The 26,499-nt window shown below is 36.3% G+C and overlaps 1 protein-coding gene across 2 annotated transcripts in view; it reads left to right on the forward strand.

Annotated features, from left to right (window-relative positions):
• Window positions 1-26,499, forward strand: part of DCC (DCC netrin 1 receptor) — a 1,215,565-nt gene that overhangs the window by 1,017,766 nt on the left and 171,300 nt on the right. For both annotated transcript variants that reach the window (XM_056138055.1, XM_056138056.1), the window contains exon 15: window positions 11,532-11,726. In XM_056138055.1, the coding sequence (XP_055994030.1) occupies window positions 11,532-11,726 (195 nt within the window). The remainder of the gene's footprint in view (window positions 1-11,531; window positions 11,727-26,499) is intronic.

Raw genomic sequence — 26,499 nt, forward strand, 5'->3', positions numbered from 1 at the left:
ACCTGCTGTACTGTCACTCCATCTCCTATTATATTTTTTCTTTTTATTGTATCATTCAAAGATTAAGAAGTTTAATCCTTGTGATAAATACTATTAGAACAAATGAACAAACCCAGAAGTCATCATTAATAGCTCAAAAAACTGACTAGCCTGTGGCTCTACTTTCAAATTTGTGTGTTTACACTAGATGTTCTTTAAATATTGATCTAATTTTAACTTATTCATGGAAATGCTTAAATCATAAAATAAGGTATAAATGACTTTTTCCCAAGCCTTCTTTGCCTAGTGTTAGAAAGCTTTGAGTCCTACCTATGCCAGAATCAGAACTTTTCATGTGGAATTGCTGTGATTTCTTTTCAATTATGGATAGGAGAGAAGCAATCATTTGGAAAACCAAATGAAATGGGAGGTGTCATTTACCGTAGCCAAAGAAATATGTTTTGGAAGAGAACTACAGTGCTAGCACTCCAACTTTATTTTTTATTTTTATTTTTTTTTTATGTAGGAGTACTGCTATTTATTCAGCCACTGATTAGGCTGATCGAATTTTGCGTGAACTACACAGCACTCCAACTTTAGTGTTCACTGCACTGCATAGCTTCCTGGCTTGCTTTGAAGTCACCTGGTGGAGTGATAGACTTATTAGGATAGTGACTCGGAGCCCTCAAGTTAACTACACCTCAGTGAAGTAACAGGCACAAGCAGATAGCTAAAAATAACCCCCTCTCCTTCTATAGCTCCCCTTCCTTTCTCTCTTTGGCTTCAGCAGCATGAACATCAACAGTAACATGTAAAAACACTTCAATTCCTTCTGGATTGTCCTTTTAATTAGAATGTTTTGTAAAAGCAATTATAGAACCAAACCTCAGTTTGTTCAAGGTTCCCTGGAAGCATGTTTCCTCTTACTAACATCTGGGAAGTTTTAAAATATTTATTTTGTTCCTCAAAATTTAAGCTTAAAACAAATAAACAAAAAACAGGATCATTAGAATTCCCTAAAGTTCTTATGCAAATGTCTTGCATGAGGAAATGAGTGAATTTGTAATGTGTTTCAGCAAGGTGTCCTCCAGGAAATGGAGCTTGGGGATTTGTTTAGTGCTGCATTTTAACTTTTATTTTTAAAATTTGAATTGAACAGGTGGAAATTACAATATACAGTCAATGATGAAGCAATTTAAAATTAAAACTGTAGAATGGAGGATCTGGGCTAGTAAAAAAAATTGCTGGTCTTGTAATTATGAAAATGACACAATGATGCAGCAAAAACTGATCATAGAATTAGGTTCTTATTTCATCCTCCCAGGAAATAAATGATTAACCCTGTGAATGTGATTGGGTAACGATAACGTGGGATTACTGTAAATTTATTTCATTAGAGAAGCAAATTTCAGCAAAATCCCAGTGTTTTTAAAACCTACAAGATATATACTCTGAGAGCAGAGTTTTCTTCCTTTGTTCCTCCTTCCTTCCTTCCTTCCTTCCTTCCTTCCTTCCTTCCTTCCTTCTTTCCTTTTCTTTTCTTTTCTTTTTTTGTTCTTTTTTTTTAGGTTAGTTGGGTCACAAAAGTGCTCTGTTGCTTCTCCCAGTTCTGAGCCTGGCAGTTGGCCTGAATAGGCAGTATTGGAAGTCAAACCCCAGCCTTCTCCATGCAAAATTAGTGGGTCATTCCATGTAGCTCCCTCTCTCTGGTCAAAGACAATAAGGCTTTGAGAAAAATGCATCAGAACTTTACTTTCAGTCTAATGATAAAACCTAAGTTGATGAAACCTCCAAAACTTGGGTATACTGCACATATATATATATATACATATATATATACATATATACATATACATATATATATACATATATACATATACATATATATACATATACATATATATATATTTCACGGTCCTCCCGTTGTTCGTCAATTTGCTCGAGTGGGCCCAGTAACATCTCCATCATGAGACTTGTTGTTACTGTGTTTGGCATATCGAGTACATCACAGGTAGCTTGCCAGGCTCTGCCGTGCGGGCGAGATATATATATATATAATCATTCTCCTTCAAAATGGAGTCTGAAAAGCAGATGGTCTTGGCAGAAAAATGAGAAATGAGGTGGATCAGGGGGCCTGACTAATTAGAAGAAATTGAAAACAGTGTAAAAAGGAAAAAAAAAAGAAGGAAAGTAAACTATATATAAAAATTAGGGTAAACTGAAATATTCTCCTCCCAAAAGTCTCATTGTCTAGTCACTGGAATCAGAATATATGTTACTGCACATATCCACATGTCATGGGAAACTTTATAGATGTTCTCTAAATTTAGCATTGTGATATTAGGGATTATCTTCAATAATTCAAGAGGGCCCATTGTACTCAGATAAGAGGGAAACAACTGAGAAAGAACAAGGACAGATGTGAAAGTTTACGACTCGTGGAGTTAAAAGCACCAATGGTGGGTAAGTTATAGATTTGAGAAGACAAGAAAACCCATTGGCCCAAAAGCCTCTCTAAGGAGTAAAGCCCTGTGAATCCTTGATATTTTGTTCATGGAGTCTGATATTGGATTCTGATATCCAGAAATGGGAGAGCCAAATTAGTTCTCTTTAAAAACCAGTCATTTGCATCATCAATTAGAGTAAAACTGAGAAACTTAGAGTTGTCAGAAGAAAATAAGCTTAGTCATCTTTAAATAGAATACCAACACCAAACTTGCATAAAGTAACATAATCTGTCAATTCATATTTTGTTTTGGTTTTTTATTGTTATCTTCTTGAAAATAAATGGTATCCCATTATAAAGCATCCAAGTAAAGGGTAGAATTTGACAGTGAAAGGTGGGATTCACATCAAGGGGCTCATAAATGTGTTTCTATATCTACTAATATGATGTTAGAATCATATTTCATGCACAGAAACATGTAGATGGACTGTCATGAGAAAGAACATTTTTTAAATGTTTTATTTTTTATTGAATCACTGTAGGATAGACTCTTACAAAGCTGTTCATGATTAGGTTTCAAACGTAGTGTTCCAACACTGATCCATCCACCAGTGTACATTCCCCAGGACCAGTTCCTCAGTTTCCCTCCCATCGTTCCCCATCCCCCACCCTGTCTCTAGGGCAGGCACTTTTACATGGACTTTTGATTGGAGCCATTCATTATGTTCTAGGTTGCTAATTGACAAAAAGACTTTCAGTAAGTAATAGTCACCAATCCATCATGAAATAGAAGCATTTTGCCCTCTTACTCAAGTGGAATTGTTTTTCCATATACGGAATGTTACAAGTAAAGTCAGCTCTAAATCATCAAAGTTATTTAAAATATGATTCAGGCATTCATAAAGAACCTCAGATCTCATCTGTGTAGAGGATGCTACAAATTAGTTCGAATTGGGCACAGTTTCAAAGAAGATACTCCTTAATGTTCACATGAAATATTTGATTGCTTTTTGCTTCTTGACTGTTTTGTCATATATTGTCATGGAGAAATTTGTAGTCTCTGAAGTCTTAATGACTAGGTTGAATTCCTGATGCACTTTCTATATAATCGTGGGCAAATAATTTCTCTAGGATTAATTTTCTCATTTATAAAGAGAGTTTAACAAACATTATTTATCTCAGTGAATCTTTTTGATAATTAACTGTGACAATGACAGTGAAGTACTTACAGTGTTTGATGTATGCATAAAACACTCAAGTACTATGTTGTTATTAGTTTGAATGAATTAGAGCTCAGATTTTAATAGTTGCATGAAATATTAATATCATTATATTTATAAAGCTTTTTCTCCCCTGAATGTGAATCATGGCTCTTTTATAAGATTAAAGACTATATGTATATTCCTGGCTTCCAACCAGTTGTCTCTTTGAGAAGATTATGCTTAGACCAGAGAGAAAATTCAGAGGGTAGGGTACTTGCCTTGCATGCAACCAACCGGTGTTCAGTCTTAAGCACCCCATACGTTCCCCTGAGTATAGAGACAGGAAGATGCCCTGCACCATGGCAGGTTTGTCCCAAAAAAAACAAAATAACAACAACAAAAGAATATACTAGATAATTTACTGGACCAGGAACACAATTTTCAGTTATAGAATTTAATTATGTGATAACTGTAACTTTCTACTATTTGATCAATATCAAAAAGGTTTTCCCCACCTTGCAGGGTGTTTTTCTCTGTATATCTCTCTTTTTTTATTGTGACTAAGAATAAGATTGCGATATCGGAAAGAACAGAACTTAGGAGAACACCACCATCACCACATCCCCTATCATATCAGTTTAATTGAAATCAATTTAGGATGCTCATTTTCATAATACTCTGCCGTTGTACTAAAGGGATAAATTTATCAAAACTTCCTTTCAGAGGGCTGGAGCAATAGCACAGCGGGTAGGGCGTTTGCCTTGCATGCAGTCGGCCTGGGTTTGAATCCCAGCATCCCATATGGTCCCCTGAGCACTGCCAGGAGTGGTTCCTGAGTGCAGAGCCAGGAGTAACCCCTGAGCATCGCCAGGTGTGACCCAAAAAGCAAAAACAAAAAAAAAATTTCCTTTCAGATCACTGGCTATATATATATATATATATATATATATATATATATATATCTTGAATGTCTGAATCTTTTTTCTTTTAGTTTTTCTCTACATTTCAATTCTTTTTATTTGAAAGTATTTTCTAGTTATATTGATATAATTAATGAATAATGGTTTATACAGGTAAGCTTCACAGTGTATGAAGCATGTTATTAACAAAACAATGTAAGTTAACACATTCAGTCACTCACAGAACTAGTGGAGGATAGATGATGAGGACATTTGAGATGTATCAAATATTGACTGTACTATTGATAAGTATAGGTGCCATCTAGTACATTACATTTTAGAATTTAATTATGTGATAGCTGTGACTTTATACTATTTGATTAATATCTATCTGTTATCCCCATGTTACAGGGTCTTTTTCTCTGTATTTCTCTTTTTTTTTTTATAATTTTAGGAACCAAAATTAGGTGAAATTAATGCAATATTAACAAAAGTCACTGTCACTGTCCTCCCGTTGTTTATCGATTTGCTCGAGCAGGCCCAGTAACGTCTCCATTGGAGACTTTGTTGTTACTGTGTCTGGCATATCGAATACATAATGGGTAGCTTGCCAGGCTCTGCTGTGCAGGCGAGATACTCTCGGTAGCTTGCCGGGCTCTCCAAGAGGGGCAGAGGAATTGAACTTGGGTCGGCCATGTTGGCTGCGTGCAAGGCAAATGCACTACAGCGGTGCTATCGCTCTAGCCCTTTGAATTAACAAAAGTAGCTAAAATAAAGTAAAATGATAGAACTATAAGATTAATTGAGATAAAATAATAACCATTAAAGGAACACATTTATTAAAAGTAAACAAAGATACAATAAAGTTTAGGCTATAAATCTTAGCTTTAAATTTTTTTAAATCAAAATATTTAAAAATATTAATCTCATATTTATGGATATTAGATCTCCATACATTTTAGATTTTTTAGTAGCAAGTAGAAACAAAACACTACAGGGTTTTTAAAAGAATATAATCCTGAGCTTTCTTTTCAAGCCCAAGTTCTCTCTTGAACATGTATCTTGCTTGTATGTCTCTATGTGTTTCTTTGTTTGCTTATTTCCACTCTGGAGGAGCCTGTGTTCTCTCTCAAACATATTCTCTTATTCTCTCCCCTCACATCTTTTTAAATAAATTTCAATAAAAGCTTTCTTTCTTGCTTTACAAAAAATCATCTTACTATATATATGTTTATATATATATATATATATATATATATATATATATACTAAGAATAGTCAGAAGAATATACATTCACTGACAGATGATATTTGTAAAAGTATTGTTTGACTTATTATTGAGCGACTAGGGAAGGGAGTGTTACACAGTAGGCAGTGTGACTGTGTTTTGAGGTTAAGAGACCAGTAGCCCAGTAGCATGACAGCAATAGCAATTTTGTGGCCACGTGCTTATTAAAAGTTACAAAACTGTGTACCACTGAGAAAATTTTGTTATGTCTGCATATTTTAAATGTACTAAAAAGATAATAGTAAAATGGCAAGGGTATAATTGTAAAAAATATATGAATTGAGATCACTGGCAAATCAAGGTGAGGATTCACTACAAGAAATATGTAGCATTCCAAAGTTTATATAAGGTTAAGTGGCTTAAGGAAGATGATGTCCATTTGGTAAAACCAAGTCCTTCCAAAGAAACAAACACATTAGTATATATCAGACCTGCTTGGAAAGGCAGACTGTGGGTGTATCAATTGCCTTATGTAATTCTCTGTAAAGAAATATAGGCTATTAAGGAATAGAACAAAACTCTAACAAAATGGCCCATAAAATGCAATGCGCTAAACAGAGTGTAGATCTGTGAGTATTTGTCAGAAGTACCAAGTGCCTGGCACTGCTTGGCAATGCTGTCCATAGCAGACGGTACACAGCGGCACTCATTTCATTAGCAGGAGCTGGCAGAGAAACATCTTGCTGGCCACTGCTGGAAAATGATTTTCAAAACCATGTTTTCATCTTATTTCAATTCTGTTGCCCCATTTTTTCCCCTAGAACTCTTATGCAAGGCATTATATCAAATGATAGTATTTTTATTCTTAGTGACAGTTATACTTGATGGCAAGTATTTTGAATCTTATTAGAAGTATGAACTTTGTTCTCCTATTTTGAGCATTTCGTGCCAGGAACTGCACTGGCTACTGTAGTTATAGAAAATTTATGGAAGAGATTAGACATAAAAAGTAATATACACTGGGACCAGAGAAATAGTCCAGATCATAGGGTGCTTGCCTTGGATTTGGCTGGCTTGGGGTGGATCCTGGAGTCTATTGATAATTTTTTGAGGAGCACCATATTACTTCCCATAGTAGCAGATGATTTTCCATTGCAATTTGAAGAATCCCATGGGTATCACCTTTTGAAAAAAATTCTTTACTTTCTTTTTGCTCTCTTTGGTTTCTTCCAATACTAAGCTATTCTTTTTAGGTGAACTTTACAGTTGCTGTTTCCTCTACCTACAAAGCTTCCTGCCCTAAGTTTGCTGAACTGACTCTTTCTCTTCATGCTCCTAGACTCTGTCAGGACTAACTTCCTTAAAGAGACATTCATTATCCCATCAGCATAAACCAATCTCATTATTTCCTTATTATTGTTTTGATCTTTTCCCTCTTATATCTATATTTATATCTATATCTATATATATAATCTCAATTTATTGAGAAACTGGGTATATATACCCAGTATCTCAATCTATGATATAGCACTTAAGAGTCATATGGTAACTGTTGAAATGTCACAGGGATTAACCTGACAAATGTCCTAATGTACCGTATGTGAACAATTACTCATTAGTGTAAATCTGTAGCCATTACTCAACGAATAATAAGTGTTTTTAGGACCAAATTATGCAAAGACAGAACACATAGTTTCATAGCATAATCAAGAATGGCAGTTGACCTAGTTATCTTGATAATTCAGACTACAGTTGAAATTTTAGGCCTCATTAATTTGAATATTTCAGGCAAAATGTGTTCTTTGGTCTCAAATTGTTTCAGTAATTACTTTAATACTTCTCTCGGCTTTAGACATGCAATCATTGGCCTAGAGGTACTTGTAAAATCTTTCATGTACTTCCGAGTGGTGGATTTCAGATTCGGTCTCCAAAACCAATAGTACACATCCCAAATCTTGTAGAACAGATTTTCTTAATTGATGTTGTAGGGTATATTCTGGTAGCTACTAATCTCATAATCCGCAAAGCTAATTTCTAGAGAAGTTTTACTTGGTAAAAGGAAAAAATCATAATTGCTATTTTCTATTAGGAGTGAGTGGAGGAGTGTAAATTCCAGATATTCCAGATTCTGAACAATCTTGAAGCACAGTTACCTTTATGATGAGATCATATATCATGAATGGATCAAATGTAATTCTGCTGCATACATATATACCTTTTCTTTTAGCTGTTGTACACTATGCCAAACAAGTGTTAGATGAGAGGCAGCATATATTCTCCTGTATAATTAGCCTTATTTCTTCATAATATCAATTATTTCAATCAGAGAAAAGTAAAGGTATTATAGTGAAAGAGACCTTAAAGCTTAGTAGTGTCCCTCTATGAGAATTTACTAGCAGGATAGGTGCTGTATGGTTTGCAAAAATATGGAGATGAAGCAATTGTTCTAAAGGCATTTTATTACTTTTCATTTTATTTGATAAGATATTGCATATTATGATTTGTCTTTCATCATATTTTTTTAAATTTATAAATGTAGAGTATATGGATAGTACTTTATTTAATTTCATTTTGTTGGTCTTTGGGCCATAACTTAAAGTGTTCATGCTTATTCCTGGTTTTTATGCTCAAGATTCACTCCTAAAGGGCCCAGGCTATCATATGTGGTCCTGGGGATGCAACCCAGACTGACCACTTGCAAGGCAGAAACCTTATCTGCTGTACTAACACTCCACAAACAAAAAAACACTGTTCTCCCGTTGTTCATCGATTTGCTCGAGCGGGCCCAGTAACCACTAACGTCTCCATATTGAGACTTGTTGTTACTGTGTTTGGAATATTGAATACATCATGGGTAGCTTGCCGGGCTTTCACCGCACAGGCAAGATACTCTCGGTAGCTTGCCGAGCTCTCTGAGAGGAGCGGAGGAATCAAACCCGGCTTGGTTGGGCTGACTGTGCGCAAGGCAAACACCCTACCGCTGTGCTATTGCTCCAGTCCACTAATACTCCAGCGTTTAATTTATTTAGAAATAGAAGAGAAGATTTATTATCATGTTTCAGTGAGTATTGCAGAATTATCAAATGTATTAAAGAAAATTCAATTCATTATCCGTTACATTTCAAGGACACTGGAGGTTCTCTATAGCAGTAAGAATGAAAATTACTATCTGAGCATTCATCTCTTCAGTTAAGTGTTACATAGTTTTAATAATCTCCCTTACAAGCATTGAGTCTCAGCTGTTAAGGGTTAAGTTCATAGAACTGTATAGCACTGTCCTCCCATTGTTCATTGATTTAACCGAGGGGGCCCAGTAACGTCTCCGTTGTGAGACTTGTTGTTACTGTGTTTGGCATATTGATTATGTCATGGGTAGCTTGCCAGGCTTTGCCATGCGGGTGAGATACTCTTGGTAGCTTGCTGGGCTCTCTGAGAGAGGCAGAGGAATCCAACCCGAGTTGGCCGGCCGGCCTCGTGTAAGGCAAACGCCCTACCACTGTTCTATCGCTCCAGCCCATTAATATTTTGAAATAATGTTTATAATGCCCTTTCATATTATGTCACTGTCTGTCCATGGGTAGGCAATTTATAGCTTGCTATTGTTTTGTTCCTAAATGGGCATCTTCAGAAAACAAAAACGCAAGATTAGAAAATACTATTGATGTAGCATCTTTTGAAGAACCACCAATATAATATTTACCTTAAAAACTTCACCTACCACTTAAACTAGAAGAATGGGTTGAAAATGGATTAAGTTAGTGGTGAGAATTATATCAAAAATATGGGGGCTGGAGCAATAGTACAGCGGGTAGGGCGTTTGCCTTGCGAGAACTGACCCCGGTTCGATTCCCAGCATCCCGTATGGTCCCCTGAGCACTGCCAGAAATAATTCCTGAGTGTAAAGTCAGGAGTAACCTCTGTGTGTTTCAGGTGTGACCAAAAAGAAAAAAAAAGTCATATCCAGGAGAAAAATATATTGTACCAAGTATTATCTTTAGTCATCAAATCACTTGATCACTTGACATCCCGTTACTCATCGATTTGCTCAAGCAGCGCCAGTAACATCGCCATTTGTCCCTGTAGTGTGCTAGTGTAGCCCAATGGCGTCTGCTCGTTCTAGGAACACGAAGAGCCTCAAACCGATCATTCAGGGCCTTGATGAAGGAGTCTGACCATCTCGTAGCTTGGCAGCCACGTGGTCTTTTAACGTCCTGTGGAATCCAGTCAGTAATGGCTCTAGTCCACCAATTGTCTGCAAATCTCATTACGTGTCCAGCCCATCTGATTTTTGATGACTTGGCAAATAAGACAGCATCCCTTAGTCATCAAATACTCCTGAATAATTTTCACAGGTGTAACCTTGTGATATTTTCAGTTAGGAAAAACGTAATGAAGACAAATAGTTTGAATAAGGTAAAAAATATCACTAACATTTGGTTATTTATTATAGGAACTGTGCTAAGTACTAAGTGGACTGTTAAAGTCTTAATGAGTTATATTCTTTCCTAAATTTCTTTCAGAATACAACCTAATTTTTCAAAGAATAGGCTACCTGTATTAACCATTTCAAAATGTTTATTATATAATATTTAACTACCCTTTATTTATCATATTAAGCCAGAAACTCTGTACTGCAGTATTACTCTGCCATAATTTTTCTCTTCTACATTCTTGAAAATCATGAGTACCAAGTTTTGGACTCCAAACATAGTAGATATTCAATATTTAACAACTGAATAATGAACAATGTTTATAGAATTTATCCTTTAATTTATCTTTCTTTAGGTATGGTATCATGAGGAAGAATAAAATAAAAATCAAAGTATACTCTTATTAATTTTCAACTCACAATTTTTTCTAGTGAGATCTATGTTTGAAATAGCTTATACAATGTCAATTGAGATATACCTTAATTGAGGGTATTTTAATGCTTTATTCATAAATCATTTCAACACCAGATGACACTTTCACTCTCCTCATGTTTATTCTTCATGGGGAAACTGAGGCTAGAGTGGATTAATGTCTGAAGACATACAGCTAGTGAGTGTCCCTTATGAATGGGAGCTCTTTTCTTTCTTCTAGAACTCCAGCTTTGCATCAATCAGTATTTGGAATGACAATTTAATTAGAAGGTATACTGAGATAGAGAGAAGATAAATTAAATTTATGGAGATATACAACTGGTAAATGGCAGAGCCTGATACTAAACAAAACTCTGCACTCCAAAGTCTGTGTGGCTTTAATCCAGGCCACTGTCTCTTTCCTTTAATAAATGTACTTTCCACAGATGCAATAACCCATTCTAATTATCCTGAGCAACTATCAGCCTAAATTGTTTCTCATGACAATTTCTTAAGAAAAAATAGTTCCTTTTATATATTTGTAGTTAAATTAGAGTAAATAATCCACAAGCAAGACAGTCTTTGACATTATGTTTCCCTTTACACGATTCTTACATCTGCCTTGACTTCACCTGATATCAATGATATCTAAAAAAAATTTGAATAATATTCAAATATTTTTCAAGGAAGAAATTATGAGAATAAAGAAGACTGCTGTTTCTGTGGTAATGAAAGAATTCAATACTCTGTTGTGGTTAAGAAAGTCTGCCGAAGTCAAATAAAACGAATCACATGCTGAAAGAGGAGAAATCTGGACAATTAAGTCGTATACCATTTAAACATCGGTGTAATATCATGCTTCATCTTGCTTAAATAGAAGTTTACTGTGGAATGCATTCTGTGATGATACTGATGGTGACCCTTTTTGAATTCTAGAGTCTCAAGTTCCTGACCAGCCAAGCTCTCTTCATGTAAGGCCCCAGACCAACTGCATCATCATGAGTTGGACCCCTCCCTTGAATCCAAACATTGTGGTGAGAGGTTACATTATTGGTTACGGAGTTGGAAGCCCTTATGCCGAGACAGTGCGTGTGGATAGCAAGCAGAGATATTACTCCATTGAGCGATTAGGTGAGTGGTTGTAACTCCTATTCTAAGAGAAATAAGTGATTAATTTTATTTCATCAGTCTAATACCTACTCTTGGCAAAGTTTTCCAAATACTTTAAAAGAAGGGAACACTTGCAGAGACATATTATTAGACAAACATAAATTATCTTGATAGTAAAAGTACAAAAGGACATAACACACACACACAGGACACAGTCTAATGTCACTTATGAACATAATTGCAAACATCTGCAACAAAATCTTAGCAAACCACATTCAACAGTACCCTAAGAGATCACGTATCATTATCATGTGGTATTTATTATACCAGGGAGGCAAAGCTAGTTCAATACTCACAAAATAATTAATGTAATAACCCACATCAATAGAGAAAGAGAATAAAATTAAGCAGTCATATCCATATATGCAGTGTATGTTTTGGGATTTGAATACATTTTAGCATATATTAATTCTTAAATCAGATTCCTCCTTTTTTCTGTCAATCTAGACATTCAATCTAGACATTCATTCATGTAGTTTTGTTCTTTTGATTTTGAACTCAGCGTATTTTGTCTTCAAAGATCTGAAATGGCAGTTGCCTGGTATGAAGCTTATAAGGATTCAAAGAAATTTATTGGATCATTTCTCTTTTCACTGGTCAATGGAAACTTTCTATCTTAATTGTTCTCATAAAAAGAAAGTCAATACATTTTTTTTTATCTTTTTTGTCCCTAGGAAGATATCCTGTCAATTTTTCTATAACCTTGAATTATGGAATCAATTATCTCCTTTTCCCTTAGCATTAGCAGATAAAGTTTTATGGCTATGTCATTGTGACAAAAATAGAAAAATAAGGGATTTCAATCAAGCCAGTAACTGAGTTATCAAACTCCTCTCTTCATATACCCCCAGTATCTCCCCCATTTCAAATTTTCTTATTGAACTCAGCCTCATTTCATAATATACTAATTGTAACATTTCTGAATTCATTGAATATCTATTTGGAGGGATAATATAAGTTAGCCTGTTTTTATTCATTTAATATCTGTCTTTCAATAGCACAATAATTGATTATATCATAGCAGGGGGAATAAAAGAAATATATGTCATACCTCAGGTGTTAATAAGTCAAATATTTCACATAATACAAAAAACAAGTTGGTTTTACCTGTGATTTAATAATATTTTATTTGCAATGTACACTGACCTCTTTGCTGGAAGGCAACTTAATTGGGGGAGGGTGATGCAAGGATTTGCAAGTCTCTCACAAAAGGAACATTTGTGATGGGAAGCCTGATTTGAATTTGAATAGTTAAAATTCAGTAGCAAGAAAGGATTTTTCTCAGTGCAAGAGGAAAATTACACTGACCCATTCTCTCTGTAATTGCTTCAAACACTAACAAGAGAGGTGCCTACTGAATATCTCCACAATTTTAGTTGGCTTGACATTTAGAAAAAATATTTTTCAGTCGGTCCTCAAATTTGAATGTTAAATCAATCACAAAACTCATAATTTATGGCCATCAAACTATGTCATGGGACTCTCACTTACCCATTATTATTCAGTGTATTTCATCTCTGTTCAGTTTTGAAGCAGCATATGAGAGGGAGAGAATTTCTGATAGTGCAAATGCAAACATGCAGAAAGAAAAACCTGTTTGACCAACTTTTTTTGTGAATGGTACTCTTGATTTTAAAGAAATTCTGGAAAGCTCCAAGTCTTGCAGAGTTGTCTTTGGAAAATTAACACTGATAAATTTCTTTCTCCAAAAACTTAAATTTTTTTAATTAGAATATTTTCTTTTGTAAGAAATTTTACAATGTTGTTGAAGGTAAAATAGGATTTGGATTTGTTTTAATAGATAATCATTTATGTACTTATTTGAAAGTTTCTACCATAAAGCTTATCTGGAAAGAGAAATTTTATATGTACATATATTAATTGTAATAAACTAAATAATATATGTGCATATATAATATGCTCTACCAACAATATATCCTTTTAACATTGTTTCATGTCATGGCATAAAGTAGGAAATAAATCATTTTGTTATATTTTTAAGTATCTTTATGAATGTGTAAACACTTTGGTAGCACTGTAGCACTGCACTGTCCTCCCGTTGTTCATAGATATCCTCGAGCGGGCACCAGTAATGTCTCCATTGTGAGACTTGTTGTTACTGTTTTTGGCATACCAAATATGCCACGGGTGGCAAATACTTTGGTAATTTTAAAAACATTTTCTATTTATGCCAAGTGTATTTAGACAGAACTTTAACTCTAATTTTATTAAGAAAGAGCATCAAACTTGGCAAAGAAACTGAATTGTGAAGATTCAGTTCATCTGAGAATCAATCTAGAAGACACAGTGACAGATCAAGACAACTTTATTGGTAGCAGATTAGAAGAGGTAGCTCATTTACCACATGGTCACAAAAAGCATATTTTATAGATAAAGAGAATAACGCAGCAACAATCCTTACTAGAAGAGAGTTTTGCAGACAAGTAGGCATTGTAAGTGTGGTCAGTAAATTCCCCCCAGGCTACTAGCCTGAGATCCCAGTTTATTTGCAAACCTAAACCATAAATTTTGAGTAAGGATACAATTTGCCATTATTTTAGACTTGAGGAAGGGCAAAATAATGATTTTTGTCCCTGCTCAATAGATCTTGCTGGTTTGTTTGTTTGTTTGTTTGTTTTTTGCTTTTTGGGTCACACCCAGCAATGCACAGGGGTTACTCCTGGCTCTGCATTCAGGAATTACTCCTGGCAGTGCTCAGGGGACCATACGGGATGCTGGGAATCAAACCTGGTTCAACTGTGTGCAAGGTAAATGTCCTACCTGCTCTACTATCACTCCAGCTCCAATCTTGGTGTTTAATTTTGATTCAGTTTTTGATTGCTTTGTAACTGGTTTCAATACCAGTTGTTTTATTTATTCAGTTAGCCTTTAAAATAAACACGAATTTTCATAGCATCTTTGGTGAGAAAGTATTTAAAATGAGTTTAAAAGCTTGAGAAAATCAAAATTGTCTGGACACTATATATATTGGGCTGGAGTGATAGCACAGTGGGTAGGGCATTTGCCTTGCATGTGGCCGACCAGGTTCAATTTGTCCGTCCTCTCAGAGAGCTGGGCAAGCTACCGAGAGTATCCAACCTGCACAGCAGAGCCTGGCAAGCTCTCTGTGGCATATTCAATATGCCAAAAACAGTAACAAGTCTCACAATGGAGATGTTATTGGTGCCTGCTTGAGCAAATCGATGAACAAGGAGAAGACAGTGCTACAGTGCTGTGCATATTAGCCCAAAAGAAATTATGCTTTAAGAATTACATGACATGAAATTTACATACAAGTGGTACAATATGGAAAGTATCATGCTAAGCGAAATGAGTCAGAAAGAGAGGGATAGACATAGAAAGATTGCATTCATCTGGGGGATATAAAGTAACAAAGTAAGAGATTAATACCCAAGAATAGCTGAGATCAGCACCAGGAGGATTACTCCATAACTTAGAGGCCAGCCGGGTATCCTAGAGGAAAGGGCAGTTCAGATAGAGAAGGGAGCACCAAATAAAGGATGTTTGGAGGATCCTCCCAGGAGGGGAGATGCATGTCGAAAGTAGACTATGGACTGAACATGTTTGCCACTCAATGCCTCTTTTGCAGACCACAACACCCAAAAGGAGAGAGAGAACACAGGGGATTGCCCTGCCACAGAGACAGGGGGGATGGGGGGATGGGGGTGGGAGGGATATTATCCATGGTGGTGGAAAATGGGCACTGGTGGAGGGATGGGTATCTGATCATTGTATAATTGAAACCAAAGCACAAAAAATTGTAAATCTACAACTTAAAAAAAAAATACAATAAAGGGAAAAAAATTAAAAAAAAAAAGAATTACATGACAATGTGAGTGTTGGGGTAAAATCTAAAATAATAATGGTGGGTCTGGTGTCAAAATATTGGATGTGATCAAAGTAGAGAGTAATGTGGAAATCATCTGCCCCACAGGTAGGGGGAGGGTGTGGGATGGGGTATACTGGAGTTGTTGGGGGTGGAGAATGGGCACTGGTGAAGGTACAGGTGTTTCATTGTATGACCCAGACTTAGACCCGAAAGCTTTGTAACTGCTCTCACAGTGATTCAATAAATAAAATTATAAAAAATGAAAAAAAAGGAATTACATGACAGCATAAAAACTAAAAATGAATTAATTGGCTGGAGCAATAGCACAGCGGTAGGGCATTTGCCTTGCATGCAGCCAACATAACCAACCCGAGTTCGATTCTTCCGCCCCTCTTGGAGAGCACAGCAAGCTACCGAGAGTATCTCGCCTGCACGGCAGAGCCTGGCAAGCTACCCGTGATGTATTTGATATGCCAAACACAGTAACAACAAAGTCTCCAACAGAGACGTTACTGGGCCCGCTCGAGCAAATTGATGAACAATGGGAGGACAGTGACAGTGAATTAATGAATGTTATAATAATTTAAGCAAACAATCGAACATAACTTCAAGTATCATAGTTGTATTTTAGACTATGAAAAAACTATTTTGTTTATAATTAACCAATAAACTTCCTCTTCTCTGTGATAAAAGACTGGACTCCCAAATAGTATTTGGGACTCTTGAGATAGGCCATATGTGCTGTGACATGCACAAAATGAAATGTGAGACAATGTTGAGTAATATGTAATATTGTCTGATTTAAAAATGAAGTTTTTTTTCCTACTGCATAGAATCTAACCACTATTTGCATAATTATTTATAGAATATCTTTTGATTTTTAGTTCAAGAGCCTATGTGCCAGATTTGATACCCTATAGGATTGGATCCATAAGTTCTGATTTCTAACAATGGTTAGCAAATCCACCTTTTAAAAACTCATTCTTTATCAACTCATTGATCAGATTATTGATTTATTAATCAACTTATCTGCATCTTTATTCATCCTTACCTATATCTTTAACATGCTTTTGTGTGGAAATAGGTCACACTCAGACGTGTTCCAGCTCTATTCCCAGTTCAAGAGACTTGCAGTATTGGGGCTCTAACCAAGGACTTAGGCATGCAAAGCATGCTCTCAGAATTCTGGGTTACTTCGTGGCCCTAGGAACCCTTTTATATGTTACAAATTGCATATATTTAAATATATGATTTGCTGAGTTGTTTTTTTTTTACTTATTTTTAGTGAAACACTATGAGGTACACTTGTAGTCTTACAAACTTTCCTGCTTGGGTTTCAGTTATACAATGATCGAGTACCCATCCCTCCACCAATGCCCATTCTTCACCACCAATGACCCCAGTAGCAGAGATTTTTTTAAAAAAATGATTAAATGTTTTTTTACAGTACTTGTTTTATACTCGCAGTACTGCTATACCATGCCCTCCACCAGAGTGCCATGATCCCTTTACCATTATTCCAAAGCCCCTTCCTGGCCCCACTAGCACCTAGAGTTCTGTTAACCAAATCTCAGGGTTACTTCCATTGGGGTAATCCCTTGCTTGCTTGCTCTTTGCCCTGCAAATGGGTGAGAGTCATTTGGTATTTGTGTTTTCCTTTAAACTCACTTCATTTTTCATGACTTACTTCAAATCTATACATGTAGCAGCAAATTGTAAGACTTCATATTTCCTTATAGCTGAGTAGTATTCCACTGTGTATGCATACCACAATTTTTCTAGTCTGTTGTTGGGCATCTTTTGTTGTTTCCAGATCTTGAGTATGGTAAGCAGTATGGCTGTGAACATAAGTGTGCCTGTGTCCTTTGGGGATACTGGTTTTGTGTTTCAGGGAAGATACCCAGGAGTAGAAGTACTGGGTCTAATGGAAGGTGCATCCTTGAATTTTTTGAGGTGTCTCCAAACCTTTTTCTGAAGAGGCTGAATCGAGCATTAACAGTGAATAAAAATTCCCCTTTCTCCCTTATTTTTTTTATGTACTATTTTGGGAGGCCCACACCTGGTGGTGCTCAGGGTTTATTTCTTCTGGCTCTGCACTTAGAGATCACTCCTAATAGATGCCAGGGATTGAACCCAGGACACTTGTATATAAGGTTTATACAGTGACTCTAGTCACTGTACTTTCACTTTGGCTCCTGAAAATTCCCTTTTTGCCATATCTATGCCAGCATTTTAGTTTTTAGACATTTTGATATAGACATTTTTGTTTACTGTTTAGGGTATTATTAGAAGGTAGAGTCAGGAGCTAAATATGTCTTAACTACCTCCCCCCACCTCCACTTTGTTTAGACACCATGGTTTACAAAGTTCTTCATGATGATTTGTTACATTCGTTCAATATTCTAATGCCAGTCTCACCACTGCTGTCACCTTCCCTCCATGCTTGGCTTCATTTACTCAATCACCCTGCAAGCCAGCCCACTATAATTTATTTTATATTGCTCTTTATCACTAAATAACTAATAAAATAATCAAAAAGTATTTCAGTAAAGGAAAATTTGTAAAAAGTGTTGTATCTCACCATGGAAATATTAAGTTCTTATCTGAGGGTAAACTAAGTAGCTCTTGCCAGTTATACCTTCTGTATTAATATTTTGTTAGTCAAGCTTAGTTGGCTCTGGCGTTACATGCCCATCCAATCTCCTGTGCTCCTATGGGGATGTCCGTTTTATAAAGTTTGGTGATGTCCAGAAAATTCAGATTATTTAACTGGACAGTTAACTTACCTTGTGTCAGTGGTGGGACATAGGGGTGGCTTCTGGGACAATTTGAAATACAGGGAGGTTTGGCGGAGAAGTTGCCTACCCTGACTCTGAGAAGGTCCAGAGTTTTTAGCCCAAAAAACACCCCCTGGTTTACCTGAAAGTTTTAACAGTTTTGCATCTCTGTGGAGCTCAGTCATGAATCAGTTGAGTCCAGAAGTAGGCAAGGCAACAGCTGCTGGGGTTTGAGTGCAACTTCCGGGAGGTGGGGGGGGGGGGAAGAGGTTGGCAGGGCTGCTACTTGGCCGCCTCCCTCCCAAGATCACTTGGGAGTTCTCAGCCAGGACTGGTGTATTTGAGACATTTTTGTGACTAGTGGATCTCTTTTAAGATTTAATCATGAATCTCTGAAACAGACCTGTAAATGAGCTTATGTGGAGGTCGACTGAGATTTAGGAGGGAGTTCATGTTTTATTGTTTTGTTTTGCTTTGTGTTTTTTAAATGTAGGAGTACTGCTGTTTATTCAGCCATTAATTAAGCTAAATGATTATGGCATGAACTCCACATTACTTTTGGTATTTTTTTTAAAATGGAGTATCTGTGAGATAGACCATTACAAAGTTGTTCATAATTGGGTTTCAGTCATACAATGAACTAACACCCATCCATCCACCAGTGTACATTTCCCACCACCAATGTCTCCTATTTTTCTACCACCATCCCCCTACACCCAGTTTCCTACCCCCAGCCTCCCTGTATGGCAGGCACTTTCCTTCTTGCTCTTTCTCTCTCCTTTTCATTTTCTTCATTATGTTTTGGAATACAGGTGCTAAGAGGTCATGGTGTTCAGGGCATTCAGTATTTTTATTGGGACAGTCAGGCTGGAGTAGCTTTTTAATTGGGTGATTGCTTTGGGGTATGGATGTGACTGCTGAGACTTCCAAAAGTACAGGGAGGTGGGGGTGGGTAGCCAATTCCAACCCCAAGAAAGCCTGGAGATTTCAGTCACAAAACCTGCATACCCGAATTTTTAGCAGATTATATCTAGGTGAGGTCTGTCTTGAAATGGTGGAGTCAGGCCAGGTAATGGTGGCAATTTTGGATTGTGGAAGCAAGCGGCTGCTATGGGCTCTGCATGGGCAGAGCCCTGGCCACCCCCTCCCCAATCTCAAATTTACCTCAGTCTATTCAGCCATGTGTAGGTCTGAGAATAGCTGCAGCTTTTGATCTCTTTCGAGATTTATGGGTCTCTGAAATAAGGCCAATAAATGAGCTTGTATAGCTGAGCCAGAGGTGGCTTGTGTGTAGACTCAAAAAATACTGCAGCAGCGGCAGGTTCTATCTCTCCCACCGCCTGCGTTTGGTTGTCTTACACCAGTTTCCTCACCCTAGGGAGGTCAATGGTGATGGGCAGGCAAAGGAAGGAACTAGGGCCAGGCTGGTTGGTCTTAGTTGCAGTTTATTCCATTCCCATCTCCATTCTCCTCTGATTCTCCTCCTGCCTCTTCCTCCCCCATTCTACTTCATTCTCCTTTACGATCCCCCTTCATTCTCCTTCTGACTCTGGAATCTGGATACTGATCCCCCAGCACACTCTTACAGTCTCATTAAATCCCAAAGCATGAGAGGTTGTGGTAACAATTACACATAGGTGTGGTCACAATCAATGGGGGTAGAATTCTTTCCCTTTGGGAAAGCTTCTTGAACAGATTCTCATTATCAGATCAACCCACCCTGTTGGGATTGGGAGTTCCCTAGCCCTGGGAGGCGCGGAGAGACCAGATAGACACAATTCCTACAGGAGTAAAAACGGGGTTTATTTAGACCAGCATGCTGGGGCTCCACAGCATACCCCAGAGTGGGCAGTGGCTGAGAGCCCCGAGCTTCTTCAAAGGGGATCTTTATATAGGCCTTCATCAACCATTACAACAAAGCCCACGCATTTCATAGCCAATAGATTTGTAACAACATATACTTTCTTGACCAATCCATTTAAAATTACATCACTCCTTAGCCTATAGATTCAAAGATCAGCCTTACGTACATTGATTGTCAGCACAAGCAAAGTCATAGACGGAATCATTAAGCCTTAGGTCATCTCCCACATTTTGAGTTATCCATTACCCACGATATTTACAAGGGTCTTAGCTAGAACAATACATTCCTGGAGCGTGGGCAGTCTGCACGCATCCTAAGTTATCCTTTACCCAAAATGTCGACAGGGGTCTTTGCTGAGACAATACATCCCTGGGATGGTGAATGCACCTGAATCCTACCATACTTGGGTTTACAAGAAGTTATGCCCAATTCGCATTACAGGTTCCCTCGCTTCCCCCAAGTGCGAAGCAGCCAAGCGGTTTTCCAGAAAGCAATGTAGTAGGTTAGCTGAAACATACAAGAATTTAATGTCCTAATATGGATTCTTTCAACCCTAGAGTGGAATCCCCTGGTTGTGTTTCTCCTCTCCTTGTCCAACAAACATATAAGCATACATAATATAAATCATTTTGTATGGAGACAGTAAGAAATACCTTAAGCTTATAGAATTGCTCTCCTAGGGCCATCTTGATCTCAGACTACAGTGCTCAGGCCAAATAGTCTTTCCTATCCTTAGCAGGGTCCTAGTCTTGGATCATGACAGCATTTGTCTATGATCAAGCTCTTAACTTATAGTTAAGAATCGTGGCACTTTAGCCCGGCCCATTTTGATGCCAGGGTAGCTCACCACTTGCCCTGGGTCCATGCAGTCCCTCGTTGAGAGCCTGCTTTTGGGGTGCTAAGAACAAAGGGCAACTGAGACTTAAGTCGAGAAAACAGATGCCTGGGAATGAATAATATTCAAAGCCAATTAAATCCTAAGTTACAAAGCATAATATTAACTGTCTTTCTGTATCTATACAAAAAGGACATTGCTTTAAAGTAAACTATTCAAAGAAATAAGGAGAGGAGAAACACAATATTAACTTACAATACAATTTCAGTGTCCTAGAAGGACCTGACCTTATAAATTAACACAGTCTGATTAGGGGGAAAAACTGATTAACTGGTTGGGGAGGAGAGAAGAGGGAAGAGTTTACAGATAAACACAATGGAATGGAAGTGCCTCAGGAGTACTGTAATAAACCTGAGTTTCTTGTGACAAGGGAGAAAGGACAAAGCAATGTTATCCTACAGCTTGTGGGCATGGCTACCACATACCTGATTGTTGGCCATTTAATTTCTTGGTAAACTTGGTCCCAAGTTGTTGGGTCCAGCCAAAGACCCAGTGAAAATTTTGGGGTATCAGGAAGCCGGAAGGCACCATCAGGCTGCTGATGCACTCGCCCTGCAGGTACAGGTAAACCTGCTGGTAGCACCTTACCTCCATGCTTTGCTATGTTTTATGATGCCAAAGATGAACCCATGATCTCAGGCATGCAAAAATCATGTGCTCACAATCTGGTTAAATCTTAAGTGCAATAAATTAATTTTTTAAAATTTGTGACCTATATTAGCATAAGATTATTTAGTCATAATTTTCTCATATTAGCTGTGGTTTATTGCTTCTCTTTTATTTCTGATATTGCTGGTTAAGTATTTATATTGATCATGTCTCCTCTTTTTATTGTGATTAGTCTGGATAAGAGTTAACTATTTCGTTGTTCTTATTAGTGTCAACATTTCTTATTTCTTTTGTTATCTATATTTTAATTCTTTTACCTTGACTATTTCCTTTCTTGTACTTATTGCCTAATTTGCTCTTCTATTTATAATTTCTTTTTTTTTTTTTTTGCTTTTTGGGTCACACCTGGTGATGCTCAGGGGTTACTCCTGGTTCTGCACTCAGGAATTACCCCTGGAAGTCCTCAGGGGACCATATGGGATGCTGGGAATCAAACCCGGATCGGCCGCGTGCAAGGCAAACACCCTACCCTCTGTGCTATTGCTCCAGCCCCTATTTATAATTTCTTAATGTAGAACCATTTATTTAAGTATATAAAGCTATTTATATTTCTTGCATTCCACATTTTTTAATATTTTGAATATTCATGTATTCAATAACTTTTTTCTAACTTTTCTTGATTTCGTTTATCATATAGAAAATGTATTCTGATTTCAGTATTAAAAATTGGTGGTTGAGAATACTAAATAACTATTGTGTTCAGAGCTTATTCCTGGCTCTATGTTCAGGGATCACTTGATGGTTCCGAGGAAACCACATGTGATGGTGGGCATTGAACCTACCTTAACTACATACAAGCAAGCACCTTACCTCTGTCCTATATCTCTACCCCTTGATTTTATTATTTTTAAAATTACTGAGACTTGTTTTATGCACCAGCAAGTTAGTCATATTGTTGACCATATTTTGTAAACTTGAAAATAATGTGTTTGTTGGTAATTAGATGTGAAGTTTTATAAACGTCAATGAAATCAAGTTCTTTGATGATATTTTTCACAAAATTCATGTCTGAAATTTTTAACTGTTCTGTGGATTGCTAACATTGAATGTCAAATCCATCTTTTAGAAAAATAAAAATATCTATATTTCTGTTGATATTTTTCTTTATTTTCAATGTCTAGTATAAAAAAGTACCATTTATAAATTATCACTCTTAGCATTACAAATGTATCTGGTATTCCAGGTACTTTTATCTGTTATTAATATAACTAGTTTACTCTTGTTATACTTAAATTTTTATGGTATATCTATTGTTTCTATCACTATCAAACTATATCTTTATACTTAAATTTTTCCTTTTGATAATTTATTGTTGCTATTTTAAGCACCAATAATTTGTTGCTATTTTAAGCACTCTGAAATTTTCTGTTTTATAGATTTAGACCACTGTAATTTAATATATTGAGCAAGTCTGCCATTTTGGTTTTATTTTCTATTTTTTCTTTCCCTGTTTTACCTTAATATCATAATTATATTATCTTTATTTCTTAAATCCAGTCTACTAATTTTGTATAACCCTGTAAACCATATACTTTGGTCTTGGGATTTTCCTGCCCCACTCCACCCCTTTTGTGTATCTTTAGTGTTATCACTGTTATCAGTTGGAAGTCTGAGATAACAAGATAAAGGGAGTTTAGAGATGAATTGTCAGCCTGGTTGATAACTTAATCTCTCTTAAAGTATTTTTTTTCTACTTTAAATCACCAGTTGTTCTAGGAGCTAGAGAGATAGTACAATGGGTCGGGTGCTTGCTGGCATGCAGTCCACCTAGGTTCCATCCCCAGCATCCCATATGGTTTCTGATCACTACCTTGAATATTTCCTGAATAGAGCTAGGTATTACCCCTGAGCATCACTGGGCATGGCCCTAAAGTAAACAACCAAACACACAAAACAACAAAAACCTTACCAGCTGTTTGGGTGAAGATTTTTCTTATAATATGTAACACCAAAATTACACTTAGCACCACTGCAAATTTTGTTAGCTAAACGAATTAGAGAAAGCACAAATAGCTGTGGAATATATGGTTTAATATAAAAATAAAATATTGGCTAAAGCTGCTCACAAAAGTTTAAACAACTGACTAAACTTTAGTCACTTGAAAAATTAGATTTGGATTATACTTATGACTAAACATTTTTTTTAAAAGACAACAATTCAAATCCTAATACAGTGGGAATGATATTTAAAAAATACTATATAATTTTACAAACTCATGAAGGTCAGACTTCAGCTGTTGCTTTCCCAGATGAAGTTGAGCAGCATGGTAAATATTTCTGCAAGATTTAGTTCTTCTGAGTGTAAGCTGCTCATTTTATACTATCAAATATGATAAGGAGAATTAGTTCAAAACTTTCATCACCAATGATGCAGTGTAGCAGAGGTTCAGGAACTGATGTGTAAAAATTAGGATTACCTTATGATAGGACAAATATTCAGTGAAAAGTTTTTAGGATTTTAATGAATATCTATTTCTTCTTTTAAAGTGTTTTATGGGGGCAGTAAGATAGTACAGTGGGTAAGGTGTTTATTTAGGATGCATCTGACCTGGGTTTCATCCTCTGAACCCATGTGGTCTCCTGGGTCTCCTAGGAGTGATCTCTGAGTAGAGCTATCCAGGTAAGACCTGAGCACTACAGACTGTGACCCCAAAACAAGCCCCCCCAAAAGTGTATTAGCTCTTCAGTTCTCATAAATACACAACTATTATTTATTTTTGTTCTCCTACTTTTCAGATGTTTATTATACAACATAGTATTTATAGACTTATCAGAAAACATAATTTAAGCATAAATTTAGATGTAATTGAATAGGATTCTGAACTTGGGTTTTGATCCATGCTTTTCTCTTTGTCAAAATGTTTAATTTTGAGAAAGTAATTCAAATACTAACTTTACATTATTTCAGTGAAAATGAGAAATCAAATACTCATTCCCATCCATTTGATATTGAAAATTATAGTAGAGATAAATTTGAACTTTATAGAACATAAATTTTGCATTGTGGTTATTGTTAAAAGTTAAAATGTTGCCTAAAAGTGTCCATTCATCCATCGGGAATAAACTCATTCCCTATTTCTAAACATCATCAAACCTTCTTCTTATATTACAGATTGGAAATATTTTACTAAAGAGTCCAACTCTTTAGAAATAACAAAAAAAATTTTTTTATACAGGTGTTGGGGGTTGGGGCCTAGAAGATAGAACAGCTCTTAGGGTCAACTCAGTTCCAACCAGGTTCAATTCCTGGCACTACATTGTCCTCTGACATCACCAGGTGCAGCCCAGAAGACACCCAGTTCCTCAGATTTTCCTGGCACTATTGATCAAAAACTTTGGCATTCTTGGCCACTTGCACTGAATGACTGGCCAGATTGAGAATCCCAGATGTGAGCACTGGCTCTGAGGCACAAATAAGTAAAATAAATGGATGCTTCTTTGTGATTGAATTTGTTCAGAATTCACGGGTGTCAAATAATCAGATGAAGTGACTTAAGCTCAGTCTCTAACAAGAGGTAACATCAGTCATGTGGAATGGCTTTTCATCCACACATTTTGTTGATCTGAGTTTTGACTTCCTCTTTTGTAAAGAACCATTACCAGATTTTATGAGAGTCAATTGCAATAATGAAAGTAAAGCCATTAGTAATTTTTTTAAATAAAAATGGTAGGTATAGGTAAATAAAGCACCTTTCTATCATGCTGTATATAAGGAGAGTGAATATTAAAAACGTAGTTCCATAGGCTTTGAATTATGTTTGTTTAAACTTTGAAGTTTATAGTATTCTTGTTCATTTTCTCTATCTAATGTCTGCTATCAAATCTCACTTGAAACATAATTGAGGATTCCAGGTTTTTAAACTCATAAATTCATAAAATTAGAGAAAACCTACCCATTTACTAAAAGTATTATTCATCTGAAATCAAAACAACTCAATGACAATTAAGTGTGGCAGACAAAAAATGCCAACTTTTCATTTCAGTTAGTATAGAATACCGAATAGAAAATCCTGATTCATTCAACAAGAGTAGTAGTTGGCCAGAGTACAGTGAAAGGAGAGAAAGGTCATTCCATGAGATCATTACTCGAATATATCAAGAAGAATGTATTTTGTCTTTTATGATTTTTGAAGCTAGTGTTTTCTAAACCTATAGGCATTTTCAAGCTATCTTTAAGGACAGCCTGAGGGTGATTCATTAATAATACATACCATTCTATTTGTAACTCTTTTCTCACTTTCTACTCCCTGAGGTCCAAAGCAAATGCATTGCCTCACACCTGGTGACTTTTCTAAGGCTATATGGAAGATTGTATTACAAAAGATGAATGGCATTTTTGAGCTGGAATAGAAAAGATCTCATTGGTCTTTATATATATATTTAATATTTAATATATATTTCATTAGAAATCTTCAAATCCTCTCACTTTATTCTCTTTTTTATAATGCTTCTGTATTTGATCTTGTATTTTATAACCTGAGTTGTCATTTATGACATTCAATTGATAAAATACAGAATCATGTGAATCATTCGTCCAACAAGCATTAAATTCAAGCATTCCATCAAAAACTTTTCCTCTACCTTCTTTATTTTTCTAGAAAATGTCTTATTAGAGTCACAACAATCTAGTTGCCTCTTAATTGTCCATCACTGAGTGTTTACCCACAGCTACTCAGTGC

Source organism: Sorex fumeus, unplaced genomic scaffold (assembly GCF_029834395.1).
Source record: "Sorex fumeus unplaced genomic scaffold, SorFum_2.1 ptg000128l, whole genome shotgun sequence".
NCBI classification, from domain to species: Eukaryota; Metazoa; Chordata; class Mammalia; order Eulipotyphla; family Soricidae; genus Sorex; species Sorex fumeus.